Source organism: Tinamus guttatus, unplaced genomic scaffold (assembly GCF_059628265.1).
Source record: "Tinamus guttatus ecotype Peru unplaced genomic scaffold, ASM5962826v1 Tinamus_guttatus_pri_ptg000639l, whole genome shotgun sequence".
NCBI lineage: Eukaryota > Metazoa > Chordata > Aves > Tinamiformes > Tinamidae > Tinamus > Tinamus guttatus.
In genome coordinates, this window is record NW_028289173.1 from 5,104,509 (window position 1) to 5,123,755 (window position 19,247).

The 19,247-nt window shown below is 39.6% G+C and overlaps 1 protein-coding gene across 2 annotated transcripts in view; it reads left to right on the forward strand.

Moving 5' to 3' along the window:
- The window catches only part of GMDS (GDP-mannose 4,6-dehydratase), a 403,890-nt gene that overhangs the window by 314,274 nt on the left and 70,369 nt on the right, over positions 1-19,247 (forward strand). The window contains exons 8-10 of one of the 2 annotated variants that reach the window (XM_088535646.1): positions 7,980-8,098; positions 16,157-16,253; positions 16,333-16,365. In XM_088535646.1, the coding sequence (XP_088391772.1) occupies positions 7,980-8,098; positions 16,157-16,253; positions 16,333-16,350 (234 nt within the window). In that variant the 3' untranslated portion in view covers positions 16,351-16,365. Of the gene's footprint in view, positions 1-7,979; positions 8,099-16,156; positions 16,254-16,332; positions 16,366-19,247 lie in introns of those variants that run through there. The other variant, XM_088535645.1, reaches the window with a different exon arrangement.

Here is a 19,247-nt window from a genome sequence, read left to right on the forward strand (position 1 = left end):
ATTTAGCTTTTAATTTCTTTCCACTTTTGTTAAACAGAACTTAAAGTACTCTTTTGTTAGCAATTGTGACAATATCCTCCAAAATTAAAACGAAAGAAACAGAGCATATATGCATCCTTTCTGTATCTTTTCATTTAAATTGCTTTGTGTCATGCATGTCACTTTCAATTTTACCATCTGAAGAATAAACAAACCATTGTAGTCCTAAAAATCTGTACAAAAATTTTTGGCAGGAATAAAAGCCTAAATTAATTTTCATTGTTGGGGAGGTTTCCCAACAAGCAGCTTTACTGTTTCTTTTTGCCTCCAGCCAACAACTAAAGATCAGTTATAAAACTGTATACAAATGCTTCCATGTATTGAAAGAGCAATATTTAGACACTCAGTGACACAAGCAAAAAAACAAAACAAAAAAGTGGACAGTAATTTTGCTTTTGATAACACAGTGGGGATATTATGTATTCACCTGAAGTGTAGGTGAAAAACCTCATGTTACGTTAACAAGGAAGGTTATTTACAACTTGACCTTTAAATTTCATCAGAATACCAATGCTTGTAGTTTTTATTAATAAAATTGCCTACTAACATTTCATGAGTTCTCATCAAAAATTGTAAAACAATTGGGCTATCTGCTTACACGAGGAAAGTTACACAGTATTTCCTTGTATTTCCTACTGATGTGAGAGAGCTTTTGTTTCAAAAGACATTGATATTGTTTTCTTTCAAGATGTCCACAGAGATTATCAGGTATTTTATTATCATAGTAACTTTATAATTGTTAGATTATTATCTTCAAATATATCATCTATAACCTTTTAACTTAAGAAAAATTATGGAACTGAGCATAAATCGACTCCGGGAAGTTTACATCTACAGCCAAACTGCATGATTTGACCGAATCACCAAGCATACTTCAGATTGCTTCTGTGACAATTTTTAGCAAGTGTAGCTTTGAAAATCTATGAGAAAGTTTATCGAATTAGCTGTGATATATTCTCCAAGGCTATATTCTTGGAGACTTTCAGTATATGTCAGTAAGAGTAATTTTTGTTGTTACTGTTTATTTACACTCTTGAGATTCTTGATGTAAATTCTCTGCCTTTTTTTTCCTTAAGTAATGTGTTTTTCCTCTCAAAAGAAAATATTTTCATCTTGAACCTGTTCTAATTTTTTAACTTCTCTATTAGTGGTTTAACTTTCTTAGCTTTGCAAAGAAAGCTCCTCTGAATGGAAGCAGCTGTAATGTCGCAAGCACGCAGTGTCCTCTGTTAGTGAGTAGAAAGGACAACACTAAAAGGGTGCTTTGTAAAGAAACACTGGATTCTTTATATTCAAGCAAATATATATCTATATCCTTTATATGCATCAAGCAAGATGTGGGTCAAAATGCATTTGAACTGCCGAAATCTGCTAGATACACAAATGGTGCTCAGGAAGGCTTTTTCATGAATGGAGCTTCCCTGAGCTGCACTGCGATCCTGTCCTGACGCCAAGATCATTGGTGGTATGGGGTATCTGGACAATTACTCTCCAGGGTGGAGGAGGAAGCAAGTGTCCTGCACTTCATGTCACCCCCTCCCTTGCCATAGTTTTTCAGAGGGTGTTGAGCTGATGAAAAGCATCTCAGCCCTGTTGCAATGGTAGACATTGGCCTCAGTTACAAACTTCAGCATTTTTCACATACAAACCGTAACAGTGGAGTAAAGTACTTGCTTATTGGGTTGGTACCTTTCGTTTTTGGCTAACGAAGCAAACAAAAAAAAGTTTCCTTTGTAACAGGAAAAGGAACATGAGAACACATTGATTATGCATATTCCCATATTCCTGCTGTCAGTGGCTCCTTGGCAGCACATCTCTGTGGTTTTCTCTGGCAAGAATCTCCCTGCTGCATCTGCCTTGCCTTAGAACATTGTCAGCAATGAGCACTAATGCAATACTCATTACTTAGCCTGAGCTCCCATTGTGGTAAGGAGCATGGGATTGTGCCCAACGGTTTCATGTTGGCATGCAAGCAGGATCAGCTTATGCTTCACAACACTTATTCTGCTGCTGCTTGAGCTTTGCTAGTATTTTTCAGCTTTGTGCACTATGCTCATGTTCTGCATAGAACATGAATAAGGAGTTTTTCATTTTTGCTTTTTTTTCTTTGTTCTGTGTCATATTTATGTATCACTGTCTCTTTAGGTAATCTCCTTATATAACATGCTTATGCCTATGGGGTACACCCAGTACACACCTATGCTTTTAACAATTGCAGGAGTCAATCAATCAGATGTGTGTGACTCAGCTACACCACAAGAGGTGTAGCACCTTTTCTTCCTTCTCTGCCTTTCCAGAAGTAATCAAGCAGATGGTAAACTAGGAGTCAGTTTGAGTTCAGAGCTCTCGGCTGATGTCCTCAGTCTCACTTTTCTAAGGCGCAGTCAGTTATGGGCATTTCTATAGCAGCTTCAGAAACCACAACCAGTCAGCTGTGTTGTGTCAGGAGGGTCCAGGCAGTGGCATCTGGAACTGCTTCACATGCAGGCAGGCAGGAAGTGTGAGGGCATGACATCTCCCCGCATTGCACAGTGCAGAAGATGCAGAGCAGCTTTGTTCCACGCCAGCGCCGTTGAGCGGGGACAATGCAGAGAGGGAGGTGATACAATAGCCCTGTCTTCTGTGGCACAGAGGGACTAGTCCCTCATGATGCGTGCAGGAACGACAGTCACGCCAGGCCTTTGTGCTCACCATATGGGGAGAAGGTTCTCCTTGCTGCCACATCCATGTAAAGGCTCATCATGCTTTGGCCCAAACTGCTCAATTCTCCTTCTCAGTGGTGACCCCAGCAGGATAGCTAGGTTTGGGGTCACTAGAGAGTACCATGCCCAACCCACTGAATTCTTCTGCCCACTTCTAGACAATAGAGTATAGAATACTGTAAAGACATAATTTCTATAAATGGTGATAATGTACTCTTGGGTCTCTCTGGGTGGTAATGTTTTCTGACTTAGTCAGAAATTGCTCCCTAATTGTTGACAGCCTTGAGGTAACCCATGCCCTTAGTGATAACTAAGCAGAACTAGACATTCACCAGCCTCTGCTTCTTTGTCTTTGAAACACACGGACAATGTACCCTACATATGGCTCCAACTATCTGTTCCATCTCCTAAAGTAGACGTTACTGATTTGATTTGATTTTTGTACATGTGGTAAATACAGAGAAGTCAGAAGTTCTTCGTATAATACTTAGAAATATGTATGATTGCTTTTTTGACATTATTTGAGTTGGAATAAAAGTGCTCTATAGCAGTGGAGGGCAACAGGAATATTTTCCATATAGCACATCATGTGTCTCTGTTTAACCAATTGTGTTTAGGATCTGGCATGAGATAAGAGATAAGACAATACTTTAATGATTTTTTTGAAAAATCAACTTTTGTTTCTAGAGCAGAAATCTTTGGTCATACTTTAAAGTCTCTGAAAATTGAATTTGTTTCTCCTTTTTTTTTCTTAAATAGACAGATACCTGATTAAAAGGCCCATTTTAACAATATACAGCACAGGAGTAGTCAGTGAAAGGAAAGAATCAAATAAATAGAGTTAAACATAACCTTGACTAACATGTCTTTGTTATCCATGGATAGCAGCCCAGTTAATAAATGTTTTCTCACTGGGAGGGCAGACTGGAAGCTAATGGTGAAATGCAGCTACAACATACTCCAGATGCTAAAGACAAGCACATATGTAACAGTCATATAGAAGTGCTATGCACAGAATGAGTCTATATGGGAGTTAGGCTGATGATGAAGTTTGGGTTTTCCTCTTCACTAGCCCTTGTGTGAACGTTTATGCAAGCTAGAGAATTTGGGGCAGGGAGAGGACTTGTTCATGTTTTGGATATGTTGCTTGAAATTGGTGCTTACAACTGTCAGGGGTTTGTAGATAGAAAAGGCAAGAGGGAAAGATGAAAAAGAACAGATTTTGGCAGAAGTGGTAGTTCAGGCATGCAGAATAGATATCCTAGCCCACATAATCATAAAAGTGTGTCTGTTTGCTAGAGTTGCTACATATCTCTCTATGGTTAGGTTTCTGTCTTTAAATGTAAATGACACAGTATTGCCTTTAGACTTTGTGAGTCACTAGACCAGAGCCAAAAAGAGTTCAAATATGAAAAAGATGTTTTGTTACATTTGCCTTTAAAGGAATAGTCTTGTTTTAAGAGAGACGACCTGTATGGTTTTCATAATAATTTCTTCTCCTTTTCAGCATTTGCCCACATTTTGTTAACTGAATCAAGGGACAGCAGAAGAGAGCAGAAGTTCTTGACTTGCTGTCAGCCTGTTCAGAAAAGTCTTTACAAAGCCGTGGGAAATTTAAGAATGTAAGAAAGTACAATTCTCCTTTCCCGCGCAACAAAAATGCCTAAAATATATGACTTTGTGATGGTTAAAAGATAGCTGCGAGCTGAAGCTGGGCAGCGTTTCTATCACAGTCCAGCCATGTCATGGGTCATGTGGTTCAGCATGTGAACAGGAAGGTGAGAATGGGTGAACTTTTGCCTCAGTTGTGCAGTCCATCAAAGAATAAATGGACCAAATCACTCTGCAGCTGTATACGGAGGTGAACGGCTGAATACCTCTCACACAGAGGCCTTTGTGTTCTGGCTATGATCTAGCATTATGATGGGCTGCGCTAGGCTGGGGCTTTGTAGCAATTACTGACCCATTATCACGCTAGAACATGAGATCATTTATCTTCTAATTCAGAGTGTCACCTGTTCTTCATTTACCAGTCAATAACCATTAATTACTTTCAGTGGAAATTTAAACAAAGCTTTTCCCCTCTGTTAAAACCAGTAAGCCATTCAGTAATGACAAATAAACCCGGAGCTGTATCTCCCCCTTTCCTCGCGCTCTCAGCCTGGAGTCTGGTACAATATGAACTCTTAGAGGAAATGCCTAGAAATTGATAGGTCAAGGGCCTTTAATAGTCAGATGGGGGACAGAAAAAAAGGCACATTCCTGGCTCTTACTGTAGCGAAAGCATATAGCTTCTAGTAGTCCCCAGATTTCTGACTGGCCGCACAGGCTGTACCTGGGGAAATGAATATTTGAATGCAGAGTTTGTTCACAATTTGCCTGTCCTCTGGCTTGTGTTTAATTTTTTAACAGATTGTTCATGCAGACCCATTCAAAGTACCAGTATTTGCTTGCCTTCCTTGAGGTGAAACAGAACTATCAGTTACGTTGTTTGTAATGATTAGTGTGTCCATTTTTTATACCTGATTTGCCTGGGATGATAGCGAATGTCAATAATTGTGAATGCCAGAAAAAATAAAAGAATCAACAGTAAGAGATTCTCAATAATCATTAATCTAAACATTCTTTCCCGAAAGGAATTGAGGCAAAAATTGCTATTAGTAACTTTATTTAGCAACTGTGTTTTTTGATTGCTAAGTTGACCCTGCAGAAATATATTGCGGTTTAAGCAGTACTTCTAGGAAGGGGAATATTTGCTCTTTGAAATGGTAGAAAAGAGGGGATAAATCTAAGTGCGTTGAAGGTGGTTGGTTAGATTGTCAAGGGCTGGATTTTTTTGCTCTTATTTTGCAGCTACTCCTTCATTGCACTTCATATTTTAGAACAGCAGACAAGGAAGTTCTAAATTTTATATTAATACACAAAATTAATTTATAAACATTTGAAAGACTCACTGGATTGCTTATGTCTCAACGTAAGAGCCTGAGCTAAAATTGTGTCCAATGAATTACAATACTGAGTTTTTTAAAGGTGGAAGGATGCCAAAAGCATCATTAGTCTGATCATGTTTTTATCAATAAATTATGTTTGTCCATTACGTCTCTTTAAAGCTTGCCCTGTTTGTGCATTTCAAACAAAGTATAAAGTCAGGAGGAGAACTACTGTAAATTTGGACTGCGATTTACCAACTGCCCAATCCTGAAAATCCGTATTCACTCAAGTAGTGCCTTCCCACAGAAAGCAGCTTCTTGTGTTCAGATGGACTTCTTAATGTTAGCTGAAGGTCGATGAAATCCATGGCTAGGCTAGGGTAATGCCTACCCATTACTTATTTTGAAAATGCCTTTTACCTTTCCGTGAATCTGTGCTACTGTATATCATACAAGTTTGTCCTGCCACGAAGAAGGAATTGGTGATTTAGCATGACCTCTCAAATCAGCAGGGAAACCCTAGTGTTCCAAGAAAGCTAATACAGGCGAGGGAAGTTAAGACATCTCCTCCCCACAAGAAGAGTTTCATCAGCCAGTCGGGTATTTTTGCGTCATTGGCTGGGATGCTCAACCCTGGAAAGGAAAAAGAAAGTTGCTGCCATTGTCCTGCCCAGCAGGTCATATCCCTAAAGCACAATTAATGTCAAGAACTTACACAGCAGTTGCCCAAAACTCAGCCTTCCATGCACGTTCAAGATGCAAAAAGGTTCAAAAGGAACATGTTAATAAAATCTTGTCAAAACTTTGGAAGACACATGAAATAATAACTAGGAAGAGAAATGGCTTGCAAATAGAACAGTTTAAGCGGAATGTATCTCCTTGCTATGCTGAACACTGATTTATTAAGAAGTGGAGGGAGAAAAAAATCGGACATTTCAGGTGGTATTTACCAAGAGAAACGGAGCCGTCCCAAAGCTTTTATTAATCTGACTTGCAGAGTATCCACTACTCTCAAGGGACCTACTAAAGTTGTTTTCTTTAAAGCTGATGTGAAGAGGTCAATGCAAATAGCATTGTGGATTACACTGGGTGAAGGTGGCAGTTCTTTTTAGCATATGGAAAGAAAGTTGAATTATTTTGTTTCCCTTCTCTGGTTATTTATTAAATGAGGATCATGCCAGACAGATATTGCCCTCTTCCTTTCCAAAGGAAATTAAGTGTTTGCATCATTTTGATTGATCTAAAGCAATAATTATTTTGTCCACCTACAGTTACCAGACAGTAGAGCAGTCTAGTGGCTAGAGAAGTGATTTGCGCATCAGAAGACTGGAATTCTTAGTTGCTGAGATTGTACCTGCTGCTGTACCTCAGACACGTTCTGTGCCTCTTTTCCCATCTGCTTCCCTGTTGATTGAGGCAGCGAGCCCTCCAGGATGGTGCTTATCCATCATTCTGTGTCAGTGGGAGGGGGACTCTGGAAGATTTTGCTTTAGGAAGTAATCAGGCTCCCTTGAAATGCAAAAATGCTGATAATCTCATGAAGGAACCAACCGCTATCTTCATCACTGTGCAGATAGTTTTCTGAAAGAGAAATGCGAATGATTGTCTCGCCTTTCTATCGGTGTTTCTCTGTTGCGGTGTCAAAAAGAAAATGTTTATATTTCTGTTAAATTAATTTCTGTTATCCAAAGAGAAGGTGTCTGCTGGAGGGCTTTACTGTGTGGTATTCATCACATAATCAACAGGATAAATGGATGAATTCGGTCAAATACATTGTTGACTGTTCTTAGTTACTTTATTACTTATTCTTAATTATTACCTCAATTTAGCCAAAACAAAACAGAAAAAAAGTGACAGAAGTAAGTGTCAAAGGACACTTACTTTACCACTTTCTTGTGGTGTTAAAGTGCTTGGAATTTTTCTGCAACAAACAGTTAAGAGCACTTTGGATGGAAGGACTGCAATATTTTTTTTGTCCTCCCCATATCTTTGTTGATACATGTAATGTTTTAAGTGAACCCATACTCCCGAGCAAATCTCAGTGTTCAAAAATAAACGTATAAAAGTCTCTCCTACAGAACCCCCTGCTGTGAAACAAATCAGAAGTCAAGTATAGCATTGTTTCCCATAATAAGCAACAAGCAGAGTTGGGCTGAACTGTTGAATAGCCATCACATTAGGAAAGTGCTAATTTCCCTAGCTTGATGTGTGTAGCTATCTCCAAATCAAAAATGCAGTAATATAATATCATGTACCAAAGAGGCCAGTTGCATATGCACTAAATCTGGGTTTATTTGTCTTTCCACAGGCTATGTGGCTGATGTTGCAAACAGATGAGCCAGAAGACTTTGTCATAGCCACCGGGGAGGTCCATAGCGTCCGTGAATTTGTGGAGAAGTCATTTAAGCACATTGGCAAAACCATTGTGTGAGTATGAACATGAGATAGTAGCCACAGGTCGAACACTAATAACCTGCGGCCACTGCTGTGTTACAAAGCATTTTTTCTCTACATTCTTACTTTTCTCTACTCGCTTTCTAATTTGGTAACATGAGGCCTTCTGGGCATGAGTCACTATGGCAGAGGGTAAGTCCACTATTTAAAAAAAAAAAAAAAAGGCAGGAGGGTAGATCTTGATTTTTGGTTCCACCTCTTCATTCTCTGTTCTCCCATTCACTCCCTGTCCTGGGAGACAGATGCTCTTCCAAATATATTAGTTTTAAGCTCTGTTCATCAGTCTTCTGCAAAAATCTCCATGCCCTAATCTCCATTTAGCTGCTCCCCAAATCCAGGATATCTCCTTAGTTACACTCCTATCCTTTGCTAGCGAAAGAGATGACACCTGCCAACCCTGCTCTGTTCCACATGTCAGTCCATCAGCCACACCACAAGGATTATGTAGCAGCTCACCCTGCATTCCTATCAGCTCTTGTCCTACCAAGCCGTAAAAATGTTGAGCAGTGGGTGCAGAATGTTTACAATGCATATTCCACATAGTTTGATTGAAAATACAAAATTCCTTCTCAAGGCCATATAATAAAATCAGGATGGCTTGGTGAGCGCTTTCCGTAATTTATATTTTTATTGTTTATTATTTTTTCAATTTCCCTCCTTCTGTATCTTCTCTGGGCCCCATGCATCAACATACCAATCTCAGCTGGAAAAGGGAGAGGAAAGCCACAGGCTCTTCCATGACGCTAGCGCCAGGGCTGTTCCTCAGGCCATCAAAGTCACTTGTGCAGCTGGTGAACTTTTGACAGGGCCAATAAGTTTTACTTGGGAACAAAAACTTGACAAATTCAATAAATATGCAGAAGTGCACAGATATATACAATATTATTTGAACAGCCAGTGGGTGGCTGGGGAGGTAATAATATTTTCTCCTCAATGAGTTTTTAGTCTGGTTCCAATTTTTGGCATCAACTTTCAGGAAAAAAAAAATCTGATAGAGGGAGACTGTATAAAGAGAATTTCTAGACCAGGAGCTCAGTTCTGGGATATGTTTTTCTCCATATTTTTAGCATCTCTTGACACTGTGATGTTCCTGTTTGATCACACATTGCTCAATATGCCTTAACAGCAGAGGTTTGATAGACTAAAGGGCCAGGGGGTAGCGGGAACTCTATTAATTGCATTCTTTATTTTTTCGTCTTTTTCTGTACTTTTGCTTCTTCTCTTTATAAGCTACTTCTCCCTAATAAACATTGATATGTACTGAAGTTGTTACAAGGATGGTGAAACAGAATTATATGTTGTAGATGTGCTCGTTCTGTACAAATAAGACATCTGATATCGAGATTTTTTTTTGTCCTGCCCAGTGATACTTTGCAAAAGGAAAAATGACTGCTTGGTGAGCAACATTTTTTTTAACTTGGTTACCTAAAATTAGAAGTTGAAATGTATAAGTCAGTAGCTATCCAAATGTTAGGATTTGCAAATGTTCTCATGATTCGATTTTATTGGATGTCAGTAAATTTATCCACTAGTTCAAAATTTATCCTTGCTTTGTTGTTAAGAAGTCTCAATTTCCCAGGAATGATAAATAATCATGTATTTTCTAGAATGTAAAACTCTAAAAAACCATAAGGGAAGAACAAGGATTATTCAGAAGCAAGCGAAAGTACTTTTATGAATGGCTTCTGTTATATAGAAGATAGTAGAGACTTATTTTAAATTTGATTGGTCCTAATACACAGGATTTTCTGTCCCATTTGTTTGATTTTTTTTACTCATGTATTACAGAATCATATGGATATAATGGATATAATCATTCAGGTTGATGATCATTGCATTCCAGGTTTAAATTAAGACACTTAGTTGCAAGTTTTACTCTTGGTGAAAATTTAACACAATTATTTCAACTGCTGATATAGGGCTGTTATTTTATGTGCACAAAGGCATATTTATTTTTTTTTAAATTAATCAATCAAAGTCATTTTCAAAAATGGTGTAATAGTCTATGTCCCATCCTTTGCCAAGGATTTTTAGGAGCGTGTCTAACAGTGTCTAAATCACTTTTAGAAACAGAATTTGGCTTTCTAATCTCCTTGGTTCCTTTGAAATCTTTCTTCACTTTATGTGCTATATTAACTACATCCTTGAGTTAGTTATGAGTGATATGTAAATTACCTGTACATATGGTACTGAGGTAACATTTTAGGTGCTGTTGACAATTTTCCTCAAATATTTTTAGAGGAATGCAGTCCCAATCATTTTAGAAATAATTGAGTCAAGTTCTTTTCCTCTGCTCCCTGCTGGGGTCAGCATAAAAACTGATGCTCTGCTCATCCTGGAGCCATCACTCATCTTTCAAGCCACTATTAGATTTAGAACTTGTTTTGAGGATCAGGAAAATTGTCTTAAGAGTCTCCATAATTTTTCTAGGTGTCAGCTTGGCCTGTGTTTTTCCAGAGCACACACATGCACTCACTCCTTAGCCCAACTCTCTTCTTGCCTGGATGGCTGCTCGCGTTCTTTGAACCTCGCCAGGACTTTCTACTCCCATCTCCTGCAAACTGAATATACCTCCTTCAGGGAGTACCCTGGCAGCAAAATCTTCCCCTTCAGTGTTGCAGGACCCCCCTGGTGATTTCCAATGATCTACTGCTTGGAAATTTAAGTAGCAATGAAGAACCACTGCACCAGAATGGATCGCTGAATGGGATCCTGTAAGGAAGCTCCCTGAGAGCTTAGGTGCTTTTCTGTTTTCTTTTTCATTTCTTTTTTTTTTTTTTTTTAGCAGATATCATTAAATTGCACAGTCCCAAAAACCTATCTGGGAAATTTCCTGTGCTCTAAGTGCCAGCACAGCTTTCCTTCCCTTCCCTTTCAAAATCAGTGGCAGGGTGGAGTTGATGCCAGAAGGGGATGCAGAGGCAATTGCACGGGCTTGTAGCACCCCTAAGTACACAAGTGTGCTGGGCTGAGTTTTGGCAGGGAAAAGTGCAAAGGGACAAAGTCTCAGCTGTCACACCTTGATGGATAGTGAGCCTAGGCAAAAAAAAAAAAAAGCGATCCTTATTGCCTCACAACAAACGTAAAGTATATTTTTTAATATTTTTTGTCTTCCTAACATATCCCATTGACTGTACAGCTTAGCCCCAAACCTCTTCCCAAAAAATTAGCATACTACTCTGTTATAGCCAGTCATTACCACATGTTGAGAGTATATTTTCTGGCCAAAATATGATAGACAAACTTTATTAATATGCTTTTGTAAATAATGGCATGTACAGCTGCAATATGCCTGATGTATTCTCTCTCTGAAATTGACTGTAAGGTACATGGAGAAGTTTATCTATGTTATATTTTTTTTCTTACAAGGGAGAAATTTGAAACTAAATTTATATAATTCTCTGAATCATTCAAATTCAGTCCTTTGTACTAACAGGAAAGCCTCTGAGCTACAAATATTTTCCCCCTGTAAGGAATACAGTTTTCTTTTCTTTTTTTTTTTTTTACTTTCCCTTCTACTCTTCTACTTACTACTAATTAAGCAATATCTGGGGGAAACACTTCCCGCCTATAATTTGAACTACAGCAGGGTAAACGAAACAGGCAAATGCTTGTCTTGACTAATTTTGTGTCATTAATCTTATTAAATTAGAACAGGATTGCAAAGATAGCCTGAAACCACTACAGCACTGTGAGGCCTTTACAGACTGCTAAAACGACAGCTGTCTGTAAACAGAGGAGAAAAAAAAGGAAAAAAAGAAAAAGAAAAAAACTGTTCCAAGAGTGGAAAGATTTATTGTATTTTTTTTATTAATATAAAAATACATACACATTTTTTACAGAAATATCCATTGCTTCCAGGTTCAGAATTAATTCAGGGAAAAAAATGAGTATTTTACTGTAGTCATTTGGCTTTTCAGTGCAAATTTTACCATAACTAACACGCACACCTAAAAATAAGTTTGCAGACAAACTATAAGATATAATGAGAGCAATTGCTGGCAGGACTGGAGCAGTTGCCTCTGCAGCGGTATGGAAGGTTGAACTGAAAGAGAAGGATTTTCTTTTATTTTGATTTGTATTTTCTTTCTATTTTACAATGGAAGGTTGAGATACAGAAACAGCGGGGAGATGAGAAGAATTGCTGCAAACACAAAGCAGCTGAGACATTGGTGATGGTGGCATGGGGAGGGTGAAGAGGGTCTAAAGTCTTCATCAGCAGCCTGTGGTTTCACAGCTGGCTGCTGCCCACAAGAAATGGTTGCCTGTCCAGGGACTGTGTGCGCACCTTAACAGCACAGGAAAATCACAGGTGTGCAGATCAGCAAAAAGGGGACAGAACCTCATACATAAATTAAAGACATTTTAAAGACTAATGGTTGTGTAAAACCCTATCTCAGTGGAGAAGCTTCTTTGGGTAAACTTACCCAAGCAGTGATGCTTATTTTATTTTTATTTCCACTGTCGAATACACATTTTGGGAGGCAGAGGGAGAGTTTGCAGTGGACATCCGTGATCTCTTAGGTAGTGTTGGCTTTGCTGTCCATAAAGCATCAGTGCTTTGACTACCTGTGTGTGCAGTGGCAATCAAGTCCACAAAAATGGTGTCTTCAGTGAGCTGTCAAAGACGAGCAAAATTTTTCTAAAAATTTGTTTTTTAATAACTTATTGTTGGTTTTCAAACATGAAAAGGTTTTTCCACTGGTGTATATTTAAAAAGTGCATGTAATGGTTTTATTTCCCATAAAGAGGTTGAAGGCTTTAGCTACTGATGACTTTTGAATATTTTATAAATGGCATCGGTTCTGCCTCCAGGTAAAGAGGAAGTGATGGGACAAAATGAATATACTCCTTCAGCTTCTCTGTGCTTTTGTGAAAGGCACAAAAGCTTGTGGGTTTCGATGATTTGTGACTTCAAAAATACGTGCACTTTGCCTTGTTTGCTACTCAGTTAAAGCCATTTGGACCATTTGTTCCCCCCACCCATGTGTTGACCTGGCTCCCTTATGCTATTTTCTGCTCATCTCACACCCCACGGATTGCCCCAGCTCTTCACCATCAGAAAGTCCTCTGCACCTATTTTTGTAGCTTGCAGCTTACCATCTTAGAGAATGGCTATAGGGAATGCAAGAGAATTGGAAGCCTGGGAGTCAAGGAGAGCTCACTATGCCTGATTTGCAGGGTTCTTGCATACATTAAATGAACTTAACAAATTAAATGCAACCCATGTCTCTGAAAACACAGACTATAAAAGTTTGTGAGGGGAAGAGTATTCTAAACAAGTAAATTACAGCACATGTTTTTAGAACATGATCAGCTTGTTAGTTTTATGGAAGCGTCTGAGGTTGCTGACAGTCACAGTATCTGTCACATTTAGCAGTGTTTATTGCCCTGGGTGTAGCAGGGCTCCTATCTCCAACACCAGGGTATTCTGTGGGGCAACGGGGATGCAGGGGGCATCAAACCCAGTTTCTCAGTAGTAGACAGCACTATCCTGTGTATCTTTGAGAAGCCTTCCGCAGCGTGGCTGATACCATGAGTTTTGAGAGAAAACCCATCACTGCCACACGTGTCACATGCTTGGAAACTCCGGGCTGTGACACTAGCTCCATGTGCTGGGGGGGAATTCATTCCTCATCCTGCTTGAACCTAGCCAAACGTTTTAGAGCAGGGGTTCATGGTAGCTGGTTGTTAGGTTTGTTGTTTGTTGATTTTTGCCCGTCCAAGTTATGTTAGGTTGTTTTCTAAGGAGCAGAAAGTTAAGTAGGCCTCATGGTTGGAGCTGTCTGAAACTGCAGCAGTGTCAGGATTCCCCGTGTCTCTTCGCCATGCTAACTAATGCTTCAGGGTTATTTGGTATTTTCCAATTAACAGTTCTGACCAGAATTTACCTATAAATAAGTTGGGGTTGGGTTTTTTTTTTAATTTTTTTTTTCTTTCTTTTTCTCATTGTGGTTAAAAGACAAGGGAAGTTGGTTAGATAAATAGATGTCTTGTTCCTGGTGCCTGGCTGGCACCCCTAGTCTCTTTTATCAGCAGTATGGTCTCCCCAGCTGTGAATGCAGAGGTGCCAGAAGTAATTTCAAGTGCTGCTATCAAGTGTGTCTCCCACTTTGTTCACAATGAGAAGCACTTTTTTTTTTTCTTGTGAACTTTTCACATTCCTGGGCTGTACGAAAAGGGTGGAGTTTGCTTCTTAAGTTATTTCTATTGTTATATAACTTTGATAGCCACATTAAGGGAGTCTTTACTGGCTCCGTGGAGCTTTCGGGAGACTGTTGGATGTTAAATGGGGTTCTCTGCTCAGTGACCTCCAGCAACAGCTGACGTCTCCTGATCTAAGCGCTTCCTGTTGTTTTACTGGTGACGGTTAGTTTTCTATTAAGCTCATTTGAGTCCTGCACATTTTTACCCTCTGCCCTTAAAGGGAGGGACTAATGTTAGTTTTGGCTTCTGAGTGAAAATTTTACAGTGCAGGCTTCAAACAGACAACTGCAGAAAAGAAAGATAGACAAGGTAATATATTAATCATCCTTAGCATCATGGCATTCCTTATTTACAGATGACTTCAGTGTGACTGTTAGCTGTTGGAAATTATTTCATTGTAAAGTATGCATTTATCAGGCATCATACAAAGTTTGCTACTCACCAAAAGTCATGAGTTTTGCTTAAAAAAATCATGGCATTTAAAAACTAGTAATAATGTGTATTTGGTATTTCCGACTGCCTCTCGGTGTTTTAACCTTCAGGGGGACACAGAGGTCACATTTTCAGATTTTCCTCCATAGCCCTCAGGGCTAGAAACTCAAAAATGAAGTCTGAGGTTGTCACAGAATTAAATTCTTCTAGGAGCTTCAGGGGGGATGAGGGAGGAAGAAAAAAAATCAATTACATGACAAAAATCCAAGAACAGGCAACACTGAAAATATGTCAGTATGACTAGTAAGTGGGAGGCAAAGGGCACTTTCTTTTATTACTGATGACTGAAGCTACCTAAACTAAATCACAGTGCTGATTTAAATTACATAGATTTTAGTTAAACCTAAATAAGCAAAGAATTTCATCACCACACTTTTGTGCCAAGCTATTTCGCAGCTCCTTGACAAATTTAGAGGCAAAAAGTAAGAGCAGGGTAGAGTTTCAATCATAACTCTGGGTTTTGTATATTTAATCAATTAGATTTTTAGAATCAGATGAAACATTTGTTCTGAGAGGGGTTATTGTCTTCAAGCTTCCAGACTGAAATCTGGCCATTTTAAAGACAGAGATCACGCCCTGCCAAGCCACTTCTGTCTGGTGGTATATGCGACTCAAAATTTTACATCAGGACAGTTGCTAACAATACAGTTCATGGTACAATCAGATCACACAAATTATAGCAAATTGCAGACAGTTCAACACAAACGAAACTAAGCACTTCAGGCAAAATAGTTGACTTTAAGTTCACAGGCAGTATGTATAATTTACAGTACATGTATGTGAAGTGCTGTGTTGAGCTAGGGCTGAAAACTCAAGAACTGTTTTTGTTTTGTTTTGTTTTTCTAGTTAAGCACAAATTAGATTATGCAGCTTAATACTATTCAAACAGAGCTTCACTTCTATAAAATTAACAGATTAAAGAGTTCCTGAAAGCACTGTCCAAAATGCAAGAATTAAAAATATTTTTAGGAACAATTTTAAACAACTTTGAACCAATCCACAAATGAAAAACCTCATTTTCATATTTATTTGAAGATACATAAAATATTTTGAAATCAGGAGGCTTTATTTTACCCTAGCATTATGTGTTTAATTTGGAACTCCTATGTTCTAGGCCTTCCACTGAATCAAAAACCAAAACAAAGAGACTTCAAAAGCCATTGTTGCTCCATTCAAGTCTAAACTCTGCCTTTGTTCCTATAGCTAATGAGTTTATACTGTCCTGCAGGGAGAATTGACACCAGCCTCAAGTAAATGAAAGCAGGCCAAATGCTGGTAAGATCAGAGCACTAAAGTAATTATGGGCTGATTAAATGTTTATCTTCTTTACAGGTGGGAAGGGAAGAATGAGAATGAAGTAGGACGGTGCAAGGAGACCGGCAAGATTCATGTGACAGTCAATCACAAGTACTACAGGCCAACTGAAGTGGTAAGAAAATGCCCTCCCTTAGCTTTGCAAATGAATAATCCAATCACTCAGCCAATAAATTGCTGCATTTGGCCAGCAGTCTCTGAAAATGGCTTAATGACACTGCTGTTGCCAGCTTTTAGAGCTCTAAATTAGGCTGCTCATTGGCTGCTTCACAAATAGCTACCCTAAAACAACCAAACACACAGCAACGTATCAGGAGAAGCAGATTTACCCCGCCACAGAGGTGACTCCGAGATTGACCCGGCCAAGCAGAGGCTTCGATCACTGTGTTTGGATGGAAAAGGGGTGTGAAACATCACCCCCCTAGAAAACAAAATAAAATTCAAGTCAGCGTATTGTTGCTTTTGGTATCAAATCGAGGTGTGATCGTTTCTCCTCTGACTGTGAGCAAAGGAGGGAAGGTGTGCAGTATGCTTGCTTTTTAAACCACCTCCCTCTGTGTCTTCGTGCAAGGGATCCAACTCCACACAGGGAACATCGCCTGGTCAGCTCGGGTCTTTGCAATTTTTGGGATCACAAAATTCCCGTTTTTAAAGTACAGGAGTGTGCCTGTGTGCTGTTTGGGTGTTTTGCAGGGCGCCACTTAGTAAATGCTTATGCCCACGTGAGGCTCTAGGTGACCCTGCTTGAGCAGGGGGGGTCCCTTCCAACCTCAGCCATTCTGTGATTCTGGCCTACCAGTGAAGCCTGGCCAGGGGATTCAGCCAGCACTAACCAGCCCAACAGGCCACTAAACTTCAAATTGACTGAGCTGGTTAGGAGACAAGAAGAAAATCCTGCACATAGCCTGGGTGGGATGGTGGCAGCACATGGAGCAGGCACAGGACAGAGCGCAGCTTTTTGGCACAGCCAACAATAGTCCCGGTTGTGCTCGCTGGGAGCGGGTGTGCCCAGGAGAGGATGTTCTGGTCTCCTGGCCGGGCTGATACCAGCCCCAGCGGGTGCTGACGCAGCATCGGCTGTCAGTCAGGCTGTTCAGAAGCGCGGCCTTCAGCTTCCTGCTACAAGCAAGGTGTGACAGAAGCACATTTGTCCCAACACAGATTGCAGGGTGGAAGCGGGGAGCTGCGTGTGCATAAATGAACATCGGATCTCAAGTGGACATTCGGAAGGGGATAGAGACTTTCATGTTATGCAATTATTTAAGAGGGCTGGGCCTGAGTATCAGAATCAAACGCTAGGAAGTCATTAAGGGCTGTCTGTCATTCTGTGCTGTGGTAAGGTGTCAGGATGATAAGGAGAACACAGAGACAAAAGGACTTGCCAAACAGGAAAAGGACACTTGACCCAACAAGTCTGTGCTTTATGAGACCCATTTTCCTGCTTTGTCATACTTCTTGCTCACAAGTACCTATTTACTCTTCAAAATTCACGCACAGTACATCATTGTGCTCACCATTTTTTGCTGAAGTAGTTTTGTCTGTGGTCTTCCCTCTGCCCTTACTGGTCACCTTTTTGGAACACAAGTTCTGCATTTTAGATTCAGCTCATTATATGCTTGCACGTTTTGAGACAGTGCAGACACATAGGTTAATTTCGCTCTTATACTGACCTCATCTTTTCTTGCCTTTAACAAGCTCCCTGATCCATTACTGTGGAACCCAAGAAGGCTGGGAAGCTGCTCTAGTAAGTTGGGGCAGAAGCACAAAATGGGTTTTGAGGGAAAATGCAGATGAACTGTTAGCATACTCCTATATCACCAGGGGCATGGCAGGACCTATTAGATGTTGTCATTAACTTGTTGGAGGATACATAAGAAGTGGCAATTTTCTCAGCCTACGAAAGAGCAAAGACTGATCTATCTTTGCCGAGGTTCATTTCAAACTGGTTTCACCTGCCTTGATTTTATTTAACTTTCTAAGTTGACTCTGCACATTTGTCATGCCCTCATATTCAGAAACATGTGTGTCCATGTGGTGTAGGCAAGAATATTCGTGTATGGCATAAAGGACAGGATCACCAACTATCAGATCCTCAATATGTCTTCTGAGTTTCTCTCGACTGACAGCAAGTTGACTGACACTGGTTTTTGGACAGTTATTTATATTTTTATACTAACTGCATTTCTGACATAATGCCGTCAGCCATGCAACTTCTGAATTAAGATTTCTTTGGAAATTTTTCTCCAATGGGAAGCAGTAAAAACATTCAGTCAAGTTTTAACTTTTTCCATATTTGATGCAAACAGAGAAAATCCGACCTAAATTCGCATGTATGCAATACTTCTCAAAACTGGTAAGAATTTGATAGATCTTGAGTCTGTTACATCTACATGGAAAGAAAATTGGGCTGGCCTGATCCTAGGGTTTCCAGTCAACTTAGCATCCACCCACAAGAACTTAAGTCCCTTCCTAGGGCATCTCAGAATGACTTCTCTTTTAATTATTAATGTATTTTTTAAATTATGAACTTATTTCCTTTTCTTATCAAAGGAAAACACACTTACACCTTTTTCAATCAGGGAATCATATCTGTGCACCTGGAAAATACTGGAACAATATCTAATCCGTAGCCCAAAAACAGCAAATGTAATGGTGGAACTGAAATGGAACCATTTCACATGTCCCCTCTCTCTACCCTCAGCAAGATCGCTGAAGCAAAAGAGCCTCAGGTCAACATTTTTGAAGGAGTTTTAGCCACATCAGTTAACAGGAATTCTGCTGTTGAATCCTAGCTGGCATAGCAAATCCAATGCTCAGATTCTCATGTCTTATTTGGAAACATTTCTGTCTGCCTGTCTCTCTAAAATTTAACATGATATTCTGGAGAGAGAAAATAAATATCATTTAATCTTGTATGCAATCAGTTCAGACAGTGCCAATACATTCATTTGAAAACACATTTGTTTCCTTCAGTTAGTGATCCCTAGGGTCAAGGCCTCCCATTGAAAAGCTTAGCTGTACTGAAGAAGAAACCTTGAAATGTGAGACTGTCTTCTGGTCAAACTAAGTAGACCCTTTGAATGCCTTGACTCTAAATCTTTTCACTCTG